General features: G+C 44.3%; 2 protein-coding genes across 6 annotated transcripts in view; both read left to right on the top strand.

The window, feature by feature from the left end:
- The window catches only part of PRKACB (protein kinase cAMP-activated catalytic subunit beta), a 57,802-nt gene extending 54,537 nt beyond the window's left edge, over nt 1-3,265 (top strand). For 2 of the 3 annotated variants that reach the window (XM_083620821.1, XM_083620820.1), the window contains exon 10: nt 227-3,265. In XM_083620821.1, the coding sequence (XP_083476947.1) occupies nt 227-352 (126 nt within the window). In that variant the 3' untranslated portion in view covers nt 353-3,265. Of the gene's footprint in view, nt 1-15 lie in introns of all 3 variants that reach the window. The other variant, XR_014549691.1, reaches the window with a different exon arrangement.
- Nucleotides 3,266-12,128: 8,863 nt separating this feature from the next.
- The window catches only part of SAMD13 (sterile alpha motif domain containing 13), a 30,131-nt gene continuing 25,205 nt past the window's right edge, over nt 12,129-17,054 (top strand). The window contains exon 1 of one of the 3 annotated variants that reach the window (XM_083620835.1): nt 12,129-12,285. Coding sequence is in view for 2 of the 3 variants with exons in the window: in XM_083620836.1 (XP_083476962.1) it covers nt 12,276-12,285 (10 nt within the window). In the remaining variant the exon portion in view is untranslated. Of the gene's footprint in view, nt 12,286-13,010; nt 13,127-17,054 lie in introns of those variants that run through there. The other 2 variants (XM_083620836.1, XM_083620837.1) reach the window with 2 other exon arrangements.

The raw sequence follows: 17,054 nt of genomic DNA, 5'->3' as shown, positions 1-17,054 counted from the left end.
TTCACCAAAAAATAGCAATATCATATCTCTCCTGAATGCATCCATTCCATAATGGAGAATAGTTAACCTTTTTAGATCATGCTTGGAATATATAAGTGAATTATTATTGTTGTTATTAATATCAGCATTATCATTGTTATTCTCTGTCTTTTGTTGTCTTATTTTTACTGGTTAATTCTTACAGATTGGCAAATGCAATAATCTGTGCTTTTACTTCCCCACGCAGGTAGAAGCTCCATTCATACCAAAATGTAGAGGCCCTGGAGATACCAGCAACTTTGATGACTATGAAGAAGAAGATATCCGTGTGTCTCTAACAGAGAAATGTGCAAAGGAATTTGCTGATTTTTAGTACTTGCTGGATGATCAGAGGACATCAGGGCTTACATTGGGATCTTTGCACTCTGTTAACTCATGAGGGTGGAGCGGAGACCATCATATGTCAAAACAATTACCTAGTTACTTCATTCCACAAAGTTGACTGAGGTCTTTATTGCCATCTTCCATGTGTGCAGTTTGCACCAACCCATATAACTAGGCACAATTAAGCAAAGCACTGTTTGTGCTGTAACACAGAATATAGACCACTTTTTCCTAATTACCTTTTTGGTTTCTGTCGTTTTCCTTTGGTTTCTGTGTATTGTTCATTTCCCCCTTCCTCTTTCTCTTTCTCCCTCTTCCCCTCCCCTTTTAAAATGAAGTAGCCTTTTACCCAACAACGCTCCGTTTTATTTTGAATAATGCATTTGTGCGAATGAAACTGAAGGTGTTTCTGGCTAGTGTGACTTAGACCGAAGTGAAAGATAAGTGTTGCTTCTAGTCTGTGCCAGCCAATCCTTCCGTATCTGTCTTTGTGTCTGAGGCTACAGTTCATAGGTTTGTATTCCCCCCCTCCCAAGTAGCTCAGACTAAATCTAGCCAACACCACTAGCATTTTTGAAGATAGTATTTATCGCCATACGAGTGTATGCTAATTGACTTAAAACACATCTTCCTGGAGACTGACCAAATTGAGTATCAAAATTGGACAGTTTGTGTAGGGTTCAGTAGCTAGACCCCGTGCCTTGGTTTTCTACATGCTGGCAGTCCTTCTCCCTGCCTCATTCCCCCCCCCCCCTTTCCTAGGCAGTAGGTAAATATGCCATAAGCATCCTGTGCCATGAGAAGCACAGTCTCAATAAGCAGGAACAATTCCATCCAGCCTGGGCTTTGGACCATATTTAACCATGCTTAAGTAGCTATTTAAATGGGGTTTTGTTTTAACACCTTAAAACCCAAAACATTTAAAAGATTTGGTCAGTATTGTCAGAGACTTAAGACTGATTTTTTTTTTAAAGTAATGTCAAGGTTGGGGCTCCTGAAGTATTTCACATTTCAACCCTTTTTTATCAAAGGGGGGAAAGCATCTTTTTTTTTTAAGAAAAAGAAAAAAAAACCTTTAGATTATGAGAATGAATGGTTTAGCAAATTGAAAAATTAGTGTTACAATATTGATGCGTTGCTAGATAAACCTGGTATTTCTGTTAGCTGTGAAGAATAAAAGAAGTAAATGCCAAGTTTTTATTCTGGTATACTATATTAGTAAATCACGGGTGGAGTGCTGCTCCAATCATGGTTCCTACCAGCGGCTCTTCATTCGCATGGAAAAGAGGCAAAAAAGTTTTCAAAGTGCCACCATCTGTGATGTGGTGTCTTCATTTCTAACATCCTTTTTTTCTTTCAGTGAAATGGAATGTACGGTCACACGGAGAATTGTTTGAGTTGCGTTAAGTTTTTATAATCTCACCAACTGACTTAAAAAAGGGTATCGCCGCCATGTGCTAGCTCCCAGCACTTTTACACGCACTTGTTTCAGTGTTTGTTAACAATCAGTGGCTCAGCACAACCTTCTTTGTGCTTTTAAATTTGTCCATATACAACTTTTTAAGTCAGGCGCTCAATGTCTCAGTGGCCTGTCTGAAGATGATGATGGCACATCAGTTATGTTTAAAATAAACTTAGGCTCATGTTTTATGATCAATTTACATGCATACGAGGATGAAGTGTTTTTATTAAACTGATCTAGATCGCTTACGTAGTCACGGTGTTCTGTAGAATGCCAGGGCAGATGAGACCATTGGCATTGCTTCCTTTTAATCTTTATGACACTCCTTTAAGAAAATAAAAGTCTCCGTAGACATTTTTGCGAAATAAAATGTACCATGCAACGTTATGTACGTCTCTTTAAGTTGTCAAGCAGTTTTGCACATATTCATCGTTAGGAGTCTGTTTGCCATCTTTGTCCACCCCCCACCCAACCCCCCCGTCTATGTATGTGCAAGACAAGGATACGATACTTTGCGGTAGCAAATTTTATGTAATAACTATATTGTCACATTAATAAATTAAAAGAAATTATTTGTATGAAAAAACAATCTTTTGTATTTCATCTAGGCTGAGGACATGCTGTTGTATGCTAGCTGTATGCGATAAATTCTACAGTGACTTTGTTGTTTATGGACTTTGAAAATTTTAATAAATGCTGGAGATCACCTTTTCAATTCTGTTGTGAATTTTAGCCAGTAGCATAATCGGATAACACACGAGACACGTGTCTTCTCTAACGTAGGTAGCGAGACTTCACTCTGGCTGTCTCTTAAGGAATGCAAGGGACCGATTCCAGCATGTCCAAAAAATCAACTCTAGGTGGACATATTTTTGAAGTACCCTCTTAATTTCTTTGATTTAAGCTTATTTAACTATCTAACATGTGTCAGAAACAAACAGTAAAAATAAATCCTAAAGCAGAATAATAGACTGGAAATAAAAGGGGTTAGGACAAAAGATAAGGAGGAGGTCCTTTACAAAGAGTACAAACTTGGCAATATGTTACATGGCCCTGTCATTTTAAAAAACACAAAATGAGAGCCACAAGATCATGATGCCTGTATTTAATTTCAAAAATCCTTTCCATCACTCAAATGCTGTATATTTGACAGTAGAGATTTGTTAATTTTACACAATTTGAGGAATTTAAGTGTTGGACTGTATGGTATCTTTTAACTGTACTCTAGTTGTATGTAACTCTCATTTTCAACATAAAGGATTGTATCTCATTAAGTAAATTGCTTCTTTTATTTTCTTGTCAGCTGCATTAAAACCCTTATTTTTAAATCCTGTAAGTATTTTATTGATTTCTTTGCAAATAGTTTGCTACAATAGTGTGCAATACAGTAAAAGTTTATATACAAAACTGCAAATTAAATTATGTACAACACTGCATAAAGACTGTGCTGCTTTTTTCTGACCCAGGAGGTTCCCATGCAATTCTGCTTTGACACAGGACCCAGATACATGCTCGATGTAGACGGAAGGTTTTGAAGAGCGACCCGTACAAGCCCTATAATAGGCTGGTTTAGGCCTGATTCCTCATTATATCACTAGTGATGGTAAACTGAAAATCCAGTGGTGTGGTGTGTTTGGTGTTTAAGTAACTTTCCAATTCAGTCAGTGCAATCACCACTCTAAAACAAAAGCTTGTACTGGAATGAAAAAATGCACCCCAAATTGTGCAAGATGCTTCCTGTGAACTCTGAAATTCTCCACAGTCACAATTCTGTTTTGTTACAGAACCTCTACACTAACAAAACACAATAAAATTTGCATCGCACTTAAAGCTTGGAGTGCCATGTGCATTTTTGGAAGGGAGGGCATTTGACATGGAGAGAGACCACTAGTAAGCAACAACTGTGGTCCCAAAGACTATATAGCAAAGTAATTTTGTGCAATGGGCCATTTCAGGCTGTAAATTAGGCTAGATTGTGCCCATCTTCCTGACTATAAAGTTTCTATTTGCATCTTTAAAAATGCAACCTCAAGTGATAATAGTACAGACCGAGGTTTACCACTTCTGATATTTGTGAGAATTGGGTCTTTGTAGACATAGAGTGGGTGGGTGTGTAGTTATGTAAAAGAAACTGGCACCTTCCAAAAGATTAGCCTTGATATATATAAAGTTGGTCACTTTAGGCTACAATCCTAACCACTGTGGGATTAAGCCCCATTGAATTCAACAGATTTTTTATTTATTTAAGTAGACATGTTTAGGACTGCATTTTTAGTTTCTCCCTAAGTGGAAGATACAGCTAGCAGGGGGGTGGGGTAAGTCCCTCCTCTGAGGCTGGGAAAGCAGTTTGCTGATACTATTTGCAGATGGTGAAGGGCCCTTTCTTGTCTTTATTGCGGGCACCAGCAGAGCTCCTGTAGGCAAGAGAGAGCAAGCAAAGACCTTTCTCAAGAGGGAGAGTAGAGAAGAGGTATTTCTCCCTCATCCTCTCAATCACTTCTCCCTGGCACTAGGGGACAGTGAAGCTCACATCACCATATCGCAGAGCATGTGGCCACCCAGCCATTCCAGAAACGTGATGATACAAAGGGTGCAATAAGCATTCTTCCTTTAGAAAGGGAGTAGAAGCAGGTGTACCAGATACTGCAAAGGGGGACAGTCTTCACCTTGGATTTTGCCAGGTGGGTTAAACTACCTTTGATCACAAGCTGAATCATTGTCACCACATGTTTTTGCCACGAAGAAAGTAGGATTCCTAATGAGATTTACTGCCACAGGACAGAAGCAGGTTTTCCTCCTGTAGCTATTCCTATGGATCAGCATAGCTCTAGGAGAGAGCTGTTGAGCTACCTTCCTTCTCCTGCTCCACTACGGCCATAGAAAGCCAGACAATAATGCCCCTCAGGCCATTGTAGCTTGCGAGCTCCTAGGTACACATCATTTCAACGTTTCTCCAGTGAAAATAAGGACGTCCTAAGGAAAAGTGGGACATTCCAGGATCAAATCGGAAACCGGGATGGCTTCTGTAAATCTTGGACTCTCCCTGGAAAATAGGGGCACTTGGAGGGTTTGAACTTGGAAGGTTATAACCACCTTCAAAGGAATAGGTTCCATTGAACACAGAGGTATTTACATCTAAGTAAGTATGCACAAGACTGGAGTGTGACAGTGCTTCAATTTTAAGTTAGAAGTATCAGTGGGTTCATGATCCTGGCCTTGTCCCTCAATCCTATGCAAATTTGCTTGGCAAGGAACTTACACTGAGGTCACTAGGGCTTTGTTGTTTAGTCGTGTCTGACCCCATGTGACCAGAGCACGCCAGGCACTCCTGTCTTCCACTGCCTCCTGCAGTTTGGTCAGACTCATGTTGGTAGCTTCGAGAACACTGTCCAACCATCTCGTCCTCTGTCATCCCCTTCTCCTTGTACCCTCCATCTTTCCCAACATCAGGGTCTTTTCCAGGGAGTCTTCTCATGAGGTGGCCAAAGTATTGGAGCTTCAGCTTCAGGATCTGTCCTTCCAGTGAGCTCTCAGGGCTGATTTCCTTAAGAATGGATAGGTTTGATCTTGCAGTCCATGGGACTCTCAAGTGTCTCCTCCAGCACCATAATTCAAAAGCATCAATTCTTCGACAATCAGCCTTCTTTATGGTCCAGCTCTCACTTCCATACATCACTACTGGGAAAACCATAGCTTTAACTATACAGGCCTTTGTTGGCAAGGTGATGTGTCTGTTATTTAAGATGCTGTCTAGGTTTATCATCACTTTTCTCCCAAGAAGCAGGCGTCTTTTAATTTCGTGACTGCTGTCACCATCTGCAGTGATCATGGAGCCCAAGAAAGTAAAATCTCTCTCACTGCCTCCATTTCTTCCCCTTCTTTTTGCCAGGAGGTGATGGGACCAGTGGCCATGATCTTAGTTTATTTGATGTTGAGCTTCAGACCATATTTTGCGCTCTCCTCTTTCACCCTCATTAAAAGGTTATTTAATTCCTCCTCACTTTCTGCCATCAAGGTTGTGTCATCTGCATATCTGAGGTTTACTAGGGCTTACTCCCTAGTAAAACTGAGTAGAACTGCAGCCGTAACCCATGATTCCAAGCCAAAATATTTATTGCTCCACTAACTTTTTTTTTTGAGATTCAGAATGGAATTCTGTTTTGTTTTTGCTTTATGCTTGAACCTTGCCCTTAAGCTTCTCTGCCTTTAAACTCTTACCTTTGTCTGCCATGCTGTTGTTCAACATTATTTGTAATTATGGTCTGAACATCTGATGTATGGAAGGAACCCAGGCTTGTAGTTCCACCTTGTGGCTGTTGTACAGCATTAAGCAAAAACATCAAGGACGCTTCTGTCTTCCTCTGGTGCTTTGATCCGAAGCTGTTTTTCAGAAGCACTTTAGACGCTGGTTGTTATATTAAAACTACACACTGCAATGAAAGTCCTTCTAATGTGCTGATTGAGGAGGTAGGGGAGGTTTTCCCGCAATTATATGAGAGGTTACTCCAGCACATTCCCTGACTTCCATGTCAGTTTGTCAGGTACAATAGCCTGGAAGTGGATGGAAGGGAGAGAGGAAGCTCATGCTTCGACCAGGCACACAGAACTTCTGTGCATAGCGCATCTCTTTGTCATAAGAAGATTCTACTGAAGCTTTTCCATAAAATGATACAATAAAAAAAACTAATCCAGAGGAAAACAATAACAAAGGAAAGGAAAAAAGAAAATGCAAAGTCCTCTCTCAAAGGTAGATCTTAAACCCTTTGTCTCACACAGAAAGGAATGGCGCCATCATCACCTTCATGTCTGTATAATCCCAACAGTGATCCAGAGTAAAGGAGACACACACATAAGCAAAGAAAGATAAAAATAATAAGAGAATTAAAGAAGAGATAAAAAAAGAGCGAGAGAAATAAAAGGGACTTCTGATTCTCCATCAGTTACACTTAAAAAAAGATTGTTCAAAGTATTCACTCCAAATTTTCCTCCTCCTGCTAAGCAATATTTTCCCCAAACTTCAGACCCAAATGTCTCCAAATTCATTCATTTTCCCTTCCACACAAAAAGTCCAAAAGGGGTTCTCCAATTATCATTATCAAGAAATGTCTGCAATAATCTTCCTCCAGTCCAACATAACAACTTTACCTCCAATAACTTCAACAACCATTCCTCCATGTTGAAGAATATTAAATCCTTTAATCTTTGTTCAGACAAGAGTCTCTCTACTGCAGTCATATATTATAAAACAATATTCTGTAGTTATTTGCTTATTATGTAGTCCTTCATTCACAATCCAGTTCCGTATCTTCCGGTTCCATTTCCTGTTGGCTGTGATTTCCCATTTCTTTAGATTCTGCCTAGGGTTAAGGCATTGCATTGGATAACAATTACCTACTATCATTAGGAATATGAAAGACGTAGGATCGTCACCAATACTTTTGCTTAGGGTGGAATTTTCAAAGGGTAAGGAGCTTGCATAGAAAACCACTGGTTGCTTCTCCCAACCCATGAACAGTACAGTGGTACCTCCGGTTAAGTACTTAATTCGTTCCGGAGGTCCGTTCTTAATCTGAAACTGTTCTTAACCTGAAGCACCACTTTCGCTAATGGGGCCTCCTGCTGCCACTGCGCTGCTGGAGCACAATTTCTATTCTCATCCTGAAGCAAAGTTCTTAACCTGAAGCACTATTTCTGGGTTAGCGGAGTCTGTAACCTGAAGCGTATGTAACCTGAAGCATATGTAACTTGAGGTACCACTGTATACTATTAGCACTTTCTAACCATGGACGGCAACAGGGCTGGGGGGCCTTTTCTGGCATGGCAGTCCAGATCTAACATTGAAATGATGTTGTGTCCCACTCCCCTGTCAAAGTTGACCTGTGGGGGTACAGCAAGTGGGGATTGAACTCTCCAACCATCAGCTGATGAGCAGAGAATTCAATCCTGCTCTCTGGAGAGGCCTGAGCAGGACCATGCGCATCAGCTGAAAAGTGGGAGTTAAACCGCATCGCTTTGGCAGCATGCACCAGTTCCCTGCAGAATCGAACCCCATGCCCATCAGCTGATGAAACCCAACAGAGCGATACCAGCAGATTGACAGGTAGTTGTGGTTTGGGGGGAAATGGTCTCATAAGCCAAACTGAACCCCCTTGGACAACACAGAAAGAACAAGTGGAGGTTTCTCATTTATTACATGAACACGATGCTATTAGTAGTGGGCCCTGGGTCTGAATCTGATTGGCCATCTATTTGGGTTTTGGAAAGAATCCTTACTGAAGTCAGTAGCGCCTGGGGTTCCATAGCAGCCTTTTCTCACTTCCGTGAGACATTTGGAACTAATCTGCAGAGACTCTGGCTGAATACCAATGACCAATTTTATCACTGGGGAAGTGTTAGGAAGCCTTACTATTTGATAAGACTCCTGTTTTTGCCACGACACATTAGAATCTGTGGCAGGGAGAAAGAAATAATGCCATGACTGCAATAATGAAGACCACCAAGGAACCACAGGATAGGAAACCTTGACATGGGGCAAGATTTCTTGCCTGTACTCACTCTTTGAAATACAAACAGCTTTCCAATTATGACACTCATTCTGATCTAGACTGCATAGGTGTATGCATAGGTGCATAAGTGTATCTTTTTTAAAAAACTGATTTAATTAAAGATTTTCTTTGGTTACAAACATACATACAGTACACTTTGTTTTCAGATAATAAAGTCCTTTCAACAGGTCAGTTACATTCAACATGAGACATTAATGCTGTAGACAGACAGTATAAGCTTGGGGGAGAAGGGAGCTGGGGAGAGAGATATCTGTGGGCATTGCAGTCCTTCCTTTGGGCAAAGAAAACCTCTGTGATACAGTTGATAGCAGGGTGTCTAGTGCTCATTGGGACTGGTAGGGCAGAAAGCAGGGAGGCCAACAGTAAGTGGCGCCACAACCAATGACGGTCTAATTCTAGTTTTGCCGCTTCCATAGGAGCCAACTCCTAGGGGCCAAGGGGTCTTCTCCCCCCCCCACTAAAATATTTGAGGGGGGGCAAAGTTGATGGGCATTGCCATTCAAATGGGGTGTGTGCACCGCATCATGTAATTGATTACACAGGGCAGGGCTTACCTGGGCACCCTAGGCTAGGGTTACCATATTTCAAAAAGTAAAAACCAGGACACCCCAAAATTGTTGTTGAATTTTTTGTTTTTGCTTTTTTTAAAAAAAGCAAAAAAAAAAAGCCACAATTTTTTTATTGACTTGCCTAAGATCCAGGACAAAGCACCGCCTTTCGAAATTCCCTCCAGACGTCAATTCTGCCTTTGAAATCCCAAAGAAAAATCTGGATGTATGGCAGCCCTACTCTAGGGCCCTTCCTTGATGAGTTCTACAAAGGCAACGCTGAGACTTAAGCTATGTACAGTTTTGTGGAAAGCTCTCCCCAGGGAGGTGCCAAAACTTTTTTCAAAGAGGGCCAGATTTGATGAACATGCATGAGGGCCAACCGAAGTGGTTGAGCTTTTTTCAGGTTTGGAGTTGCTGAGTTGCTAAGCATTTTTAGGATTTTACCCAAAGACATATATAGTCATACCTCAGGTTGAAGTAGCTTCGGGTTGAGCGTTTTCGGGTTGCACTCCACGGCGATCCAGAAGTAACGGAATGCGTTACTTCCAGGTTTCGCCGCTCACGCATGCACAGATGCTCAAAATGACATCACACGCATGCGCGGAAACAGCAAATCACGACCCGTGCACGCGCAGACGCGGGTTGCGTTCACTTCAGGATGTGAACGGGGCTCCGGAACAGATCCCGTTTGCATCCAGCGGTACTTCTGTACTGCCGCGGGGGCTGAATTAAATCGATCAGCAGGCAAAATTATGCCCCCATAACGGACTTTGTACATGCCTGGGCTAGTGCCTTCATTATGCACCTTTAGGCACCAGACAAAAACATTCTTCTTTAGCTAGGCCTTTGGCTGATTGACAGCTGATGCCCTTTTAAAATGTGTTGGGGGATTATTGGGTGGTTCTTGTTTTTATTTTTGTTATGTATCTTGTGATTTTATCTTGTGAACTGCCCTGAGACCTGCCGGTCTAGGGCAGTATACAGTGTTAAATAGTAGCAGCAGCAGCAGCAACAACAACAACAACAGTTAGCAGTATAGGGCTGCCATACATCCAGATCCCATTACTCGGATTTCAAAGGCAGAATTGAAATATAGCAACCCTAACTAACACATGAGGTTCCTCCTGCTGTGTTTCAAGTCACATTTTTACGTTTCCGGTGTACACAGTAGAAGAAATAGGGATGTCTTTACTCAGTGCACATTACCCGATTCTCTGCCCCCACCTATGCTGCTCCCTTGAACTACAATCCAATGAAGTTGTCATCTGCACATGTGCAATGGCTGTCTCATATGTACACACCTCAGCTTGGCAGCGGCTTACATTTTCAAATGGGATGGAAGCTGGTTTGAGAGAAAACGCCCCAAACAGCAGTATTTCTCAAGAAACTGCAGGATGCAGATGAATTGTGGCAAGCCAGTGGTGGAAGCGCACTGAAACTGGAGTAAGAAGAAACTAAGGAGGAGAACTCTGACAGCCCCGGGGAATGGTTCTAAATAAAAAGGCAACTGGGTCAGGGGAGGCTGAGGCTGGTGAGGCAGTGTCCCATTTGCCCTAATGGAGCAGTCTCCTTTGGATAATAGTGTTATGATTCAGCTAAAGATACCTGGACCAAATCCCCATTTAGAAATACAATGGTACCTCGGTTTTCAAACACTTTAGTTCCCGAACAGCTTGGAACTTGAACGCTGCAAACCCAGAAGTCAGTGTTCCGGTTTGCAAACTTTGCTTCGAAAGCAGAACATGCTCCATTTTGAGTCCTGAGCTTCCATTTTTTAGTGTTGTGCTGCTAACCTGTGTCCCCACATTGTAATTCAAGCCTTCCATTTCTGATTGCAGTGCTCTGAGATGATATTTGGAGCTTATATTTGGTGCTTTTGTTTTTGCTATTTATTTTGTGTTTTTTGTTTTTGAGGCTTTTTTGCTTAATTTGTTTTTGTGACTGTGTGGAACCTAGTTCAGCTACTGAGTGAGTGAGTGAGTGAGTGAGTGAGTGACTGTGGAAATGGATAAATGCCCCCCTATCCAAACAATGACTATCATAAGTGCAGGTTAAGAAAAAATAATAATTTTAATTTTTATAATCTACAATACTGTTTTATTTATTTTATAGTACAGTATATTTATTATTGCTTTCATTTTATGGATCAATGGTCTCGTTATAGTAAAATCCATGTTAGATTGCTGTTTTAGGGGTTGTTTTTAAAAATCTGGAACGGATTAATCCATTTTGTATTACTTTCTATGGAAAAGCACACCTTGGTTTTGGAATGCACTTCTGGAACGGATTAAGTTTGAGAACCAAGTTACCATTGTAAAGATAACTTTATTGTTTGAATCCATGAGTTGGATGTTTGCCGGGTTAGTTGCACTTCGTTCCTATTGAAGTCAATAGGTCTAAAGTTCATCACTACAAACATTCTGAACTTATTTCAGTGCGATTCAAGTACAAATTCATATGGACCCAATGCACTAGCTCAGCATTTTAGGCCTAGAGATTCTATAAAACAGCAATAAACACTGATATATAATGGTAGCATACCTTGGGGGGGCAGGGGGGGTAGGCAGACTCATGCAGACTTGTGCCAGCTCAGTAACCTACCATAAATTATTAGAATTGGTTGATACCACCCTTCAAGTCATGTGTTAACCTGGAGTTGGAAAATTCCTGCCCCAATTTGCAAAAGAACAAAGCTGGATATTTACATCTGATTAAAAAAAAACACAAAAGGTGCTCTTGTGGCTCAAAAAATCATTTCAAACCAAGAGGAAATATGTGACTCTTCTCTGATGGGTGGTGGACATAATAAAGGTTTGTAAGATTATTAACGGTGGAGCCAAATGAGTTTTTCTTTCTCTGATAATATGAGAAACCCAGCTCACCCAGTTAAATTGATTGGCTCAAGGCAAATCAGTTTAATCAAGGTATATAAAATACAGATTTTACTAACACACCTTTTCAAAATGGCCAAATTAGGTAGGGAAGTTAGTGTTTTTTTCAGTCAGGGTAGCCCAACAGACCATCCTAATAAAATATCGTAGTGGGGGCTGCACCCAGTGGGCAAGATCTGTAATTTCTACTTTTTGGCTCCCAGACATGAGGCAATTAATTGGCTGGCGACTGTTGTGGCACAATGCTAGGCGAGACACAGCCATCAGGCATCTCCTTCGATTCTTATGACCCCTCTTGGCCACTCTAGGAAGAGCAGCTCTGATTTTGGGGCAGAAGGACAGCGGCCTACCTGGTTTGAGAGAGGCAGGTGGCTGATTGTAATTCCGGGCGACGAAATTCCTTGTGTCTTGAGCTGCTTTAAACTGAAGCTTCGTGTAATCCATGGAGCCAGGTAAGGAGCAGGCTTGTGCCGGCCTTAGGAGGCAGATGGACAAGGAGAAAACGCCTTCTCCAGTTTGGGTTTGGTTTGTCAGGACTTCTCCCGGGTTTCCCTGGGATTTGCCTTCCATGGAGACATTAGAGGTAAAGGGCGAGTACTTTATTTCTCACTCCTCTTTCAATGAGCTTTGAGCGCCCCCACCCCATTGCAGCAAAAGCAAAGCCTCTTTTTAAGACATTTGCAATGTTTTGTCCTCCAATTCAGTAGGTCATTAAAATCATGTTTTCAGACGTCCTAATAAGCAGGCTGGCAATGTTAAGAGTAGGAAAAGTTGTTTCAGGATAAATACTTTTTAAGTTCCTTGCTCAGGCCCAAACTTGCTTTCATTCAGCGCCCCCACCCCACCCATTTCACTTTTTCCACCCACCCGCCCTCATTCCAGCGTTTAGCGCATTTATAAATGCGTGGTTTGTATATGTTGGATCACAAGCAATGGGTTTGCAGACTTTTTCTTTTCTTTTTAACGTCCTCGCTCTCAGCACGTTTATTTGGAAGCCGCTTCCACTGATTTCAGTGGAGCTTACTCCCGAGGAAGCGTGCTCAGCAGCTCCAAGGGCTCCCTCTCCTTATATAGCTCAAGAACCTTCGCATCGGGTCTATAAATACGATTCATTCCCCCAAAGCGGCAGGTTTCTGGAGTTCTGAACTACGGTTCCCAGCATGCCTCCCTCCATGACAGCTTCTTTCTGATTGGTTGCCCCGTATTCTAGTTGGAACTCTGCATGTGGCTGCCGCTGTGCTGGGAGGAAGGCAGCCTTTTGCTGGCTATGTATGCATGTATAAATGAAAAAAGGTAAGTGAGCTCTGCTGTGTGCTCCGTTTGCAATGGGGTGTTGTTGTTGTTGTTTGGCCCACTCCTTTTAATTATTGCCTCCCCCTCTATCCCCAGTTCTTTGTTCCTGACCCAGTTAATGGTGAGCGCTTCCCTAAAAGCAGCTGCTTTTCAAAAAGGCATGTTTGATATTGGAATGTGTGTTTAGGAAGATTTAGCCAATCGAAAACTGGAAAAGCAAGACTTGGGGATGCACCGAGTATGATCCCGAAGGGATAAAGAAAATATGTTCAGGGAGGATTACTACAGACTCGAGAGCTGTGAAAACACAAGTACTGTAGTGATTTCTACCCTCTCCCGTTTTATGGAAACACCAGCTATTTCTGTGCCTCCTTGAGAAGCTTTGATGTAGTCGAGCAGAAAAGTGGAGGAGCCCTGATGTGCGATATATATATATATATAATTTTACTTACAATCTTTCATTAAATGTTTCCTTTCAGGCAACTGATCCCCTCCAAAATCATTGCAGAGAGAAAGAAAGAAAATGTTAGCATTTGGTTTATTCCAAATCCCTTTTGAATTCTAGTTGCATTGCTGCATTATTTTTAAAGTTTGTTTTGCATGGTGTGTGGGAAGCTTCTTTTTCTTCCTCTCATCATAACATGGTGTTGGCACTTTGAAGGATGTTAAAAGCTTTGTAGCTTCTTGGTTAAAAGCTGTTTAGGGATTTAGGACTACACATGTGAAATATACTCAGAGTCGCAAAGTGATTTCATGCTCTTTATTCAGCTCATAGTGGTGAGGAGGAATGAATGAAAGTCCCCTCTAAGTATCTGCTTTATATACATTATTTACACAATGGGCTGCACATGATTGGCTAATTCCGGAATTCTACTGTAAGCCAATCAGGTTGTGGATTCACTTTTATCTGGAGCATGATTGGGTGGTTCCTGCCAACCAATCATACTGCTGCATTGTTCTAGGACCAATCAGACTGCTGCATTCTGAATCCTATTGTTCTAGGACCAATCAGACTGCTGCCTTTTGGATCCTATTGTTCTAGGACCAATCAGACTGCTGCAGTTTGGATCCTATTCAACTCAGTACATAACACCCCTCCCCTCTAAGTTCCAGTCCTGCCCGGGAGGTCGCATTCATAGTCCTCAAGGTACACCAGCGGCCTACGTGTGCGTTGCGGCCTGGGGTGTTCCCAGGTCCGGGGTTCAGGTTCTGGCTCGTGTTCCAAGGATGCTGGCTGTGATGGGGCTGCTTGGTCTGGTGCAACCGGCTCGCTCAGTCGTGGTTCTGGTTCCGGTGTCCTTTTGGCCTCACGGGTCCTCTCTGTATTTACTGATTCTGCCTCTCCTGCTTGCCCCTGCTGCTCTATGGGCCTCACTGCCCCACTGTTCCCTTGGGACTCCTCTGACCTGTCCTCCTCCTCCTGGTTTTCTCCCGGGAATCGTCGCCGTATCTGGTTGCAGTGGCGGCGCCAGCATTGCCCCCCATCTGTTAGCACCTCGTACGACACGGGGCCAGTGACCCTGGTGACTGTGGCGGGTACCCATGCAGGGCCTGCCCCAAAATTCTTTGCGTACACTGGGTCCTGGGCCTCGAAGGTCCACACCCAAGGGGCCCGCTTGTCCAGGAGTCTGTGTAGGGGCTCCGCTACCGCCGCCTTGTGGGGAAGGAAGGAATGGTAAAAGTTCAATAGTCCCAAGAAGGCCTGAAGTTCAGTCTTGTTCTTGGGCGCTGGGGCATCACAAATGGCCCGTACCTTGTCCCCAGTCGGGTGGACCCCTTCTGCGTCCACCATAAATCCCAGAAAGTCCACCTGAGGCACTCCTAGTAGACATTTTTCCCGCTTCACCTTGAGACCCGCCGTCTGGAAACGGTGCAGAACGGTGCGGAGGCGGTCCTCAAACTCCTCGGGTGTGGGCCCGGCAATCAACACATCATCGAAGAAGGGGGTCACACCAGGAATCCCTTTAAGGAGAGAGTCCATTAGATTCTGGAATATGCCTGGTGCCACGCTGACACCGAATTGCAGCCGCTTTACCCTGAACGCTCCTCTGTGCGTCACAATCGTCTGTGACTCTGCTGTGGCCTCATCTACTGGCAGCTGTTGATATGCTTGGGCCAGGTCCAGCTTGCCAAAAATTTTCGACCCAGCCAGGGTAGCAAGGACATGGCTGACCACTGGCACTGGGTATGCATGGGCCGTGAGGGCCTTGTTTATGGTACAGTTGTAGTCTGCGCAGATGCGGACCGAACCATTAGGCTTGATGGGTGTGACGATTGGGGTTTCCCAGGGGGCATTAGGCACTGGCTCCAGCACTCCTTGCTCCACGAGTCGGTCCAATTCCTCGTCTATACGGGGTTTCAGGGCGAACGGGACCTGGCGGGCCTTGAGCCTGACTGGTCGTACTGCGGGGTCAAGCTGTAGAGCAATGGGGGGGCCCGTATACTGTCCCAATTTCCCATCGAAAACCCCTGGAAATTCCTTGCATATGGCATCCACGTCCACTTGTAAGGTAGTGTGGTTCACCCCGGTGACGGCTAGCCCCAGTGGTCCAAACCATGCCAATCCCAGTAAGCTAATGTAGGGGCCCTTGACCACAAGCAAGTCCAGTTGCCGCGTCCGCCCTCGGTACTGCACCCTGAAGGTCCCCACCCCCATTGTGGGGACCTTACGTTTCTGGAAGTCCCGGAGGGTAAATGGGGCCGGCCTGAGTTTGGGACCCCCAGTAGGACACAGTTTCCTTAAGGTCCTTGCCGAGATTATGGATAGAGTTGAACCCGTGTCAAGCTCCATGCGGCATGGGGCCCCCTCTATCTGTACCTCTACATAAATTTTCTCTACGTTGGGGTGGGGCAACTGGTATACCTGGAAGTCCGTGAGCTCCGTCGAGTTGCCTTGGTGTGTTGGGCCCCGGGACCTGGGGCTCTTGGATTGGTCATCTGATGCCTGGCGTCGGGTGGGCCGAGCCCGACACACCCGGACGATGTGTCCCAATTTTCTGCACTGCCTGCACTCTGCGTTGCGGAAATGGCAGGTCCTCCTCTTGTGACTTTCTCCACAGCTTGCGCAGTTCCCTCCTTCTCGTCGAGGCAGCTGTGGTATGTGGGCTGCTTGAGTGCGCTGCTGTACCCGGTGCACCTCCTCCCTGTTGGATCCTGAGTCGTCGGTGAGGTCTTCGTGGTGGACCCTCGGTTGGGACGGCTGGCTCGGCCATGCCTCTTGCGTCGACCTCTCGGCAGCTTCCGTTGCCAGGGCCTCCTCCAGAGCGACCTGGAACGTTAGGTTCTTCTTAGCGTAGAGGCGTCGTTGCAGCTTCTCATCCTTCAGGCCACCGACGAGGCGGTCACGAAGCATGTTCTCCTGCTCTGAGAAGTTGCAGAACCGGGCAGCTTGGCGGAGAGAGGTCACAAACCCAGTTATGGTTTCCCCAGGGGCTTGCCGCTTTGCGTAGAAGGCATTTCGACGAGCCACCACTGAGGGCTGTGGCGAAAAGTGCCCCTTCAGCTGTTCCATTATTGTTTTGTATGGAACAGTAGCAACGTCTTCAGGCGCAAGGAGAGCCCGGGCGATTTCAAACGTCTCCTCTCCGCAGACGCTGAAGAATATTGCCCTCTTCTTGGCGTCTTCTTCATCGGTGACCCCTTTGGCTTCTAGGAGGAAGGTGAAACGGGAGGCGTACGCTTCCCAGTCTCCAGATGCTGGGTTGAACGGCGAGAAGCTGCTGTCGGTTGCCATTCTGAGTTCCTTGTGTCCCGGAGCTGAAGCCTGGATACACGGTGCAAGGCAGCGGTGCGGCAGGTGGTGGTGCTGCGGTGCTGTGTGTGGCAGTCAGCTCAGCGGGATCCCATCCTCGTCGCCAGTGAAATATACTCAGAGTCGCAAAGTGATTTCATGCTCTTTATTCAGCTCATAGTGGTGAGGAGGAATGAA

Source organism: Podarcis filfolensis (assembly GCF_964270895.1).
Source record: "Podarcis filfolensis genome assembly, chromosome: 6".
Taxonomy (NCBI): Eukaryota; Metazoa; Chordata; class Lepidosauria; order Squamata; family Lacertidae; genus Podarcis; species Podarcis filfolensis.
This window is presented reverse-complemented; position numbering and strand designations above follow the sequence as displayed.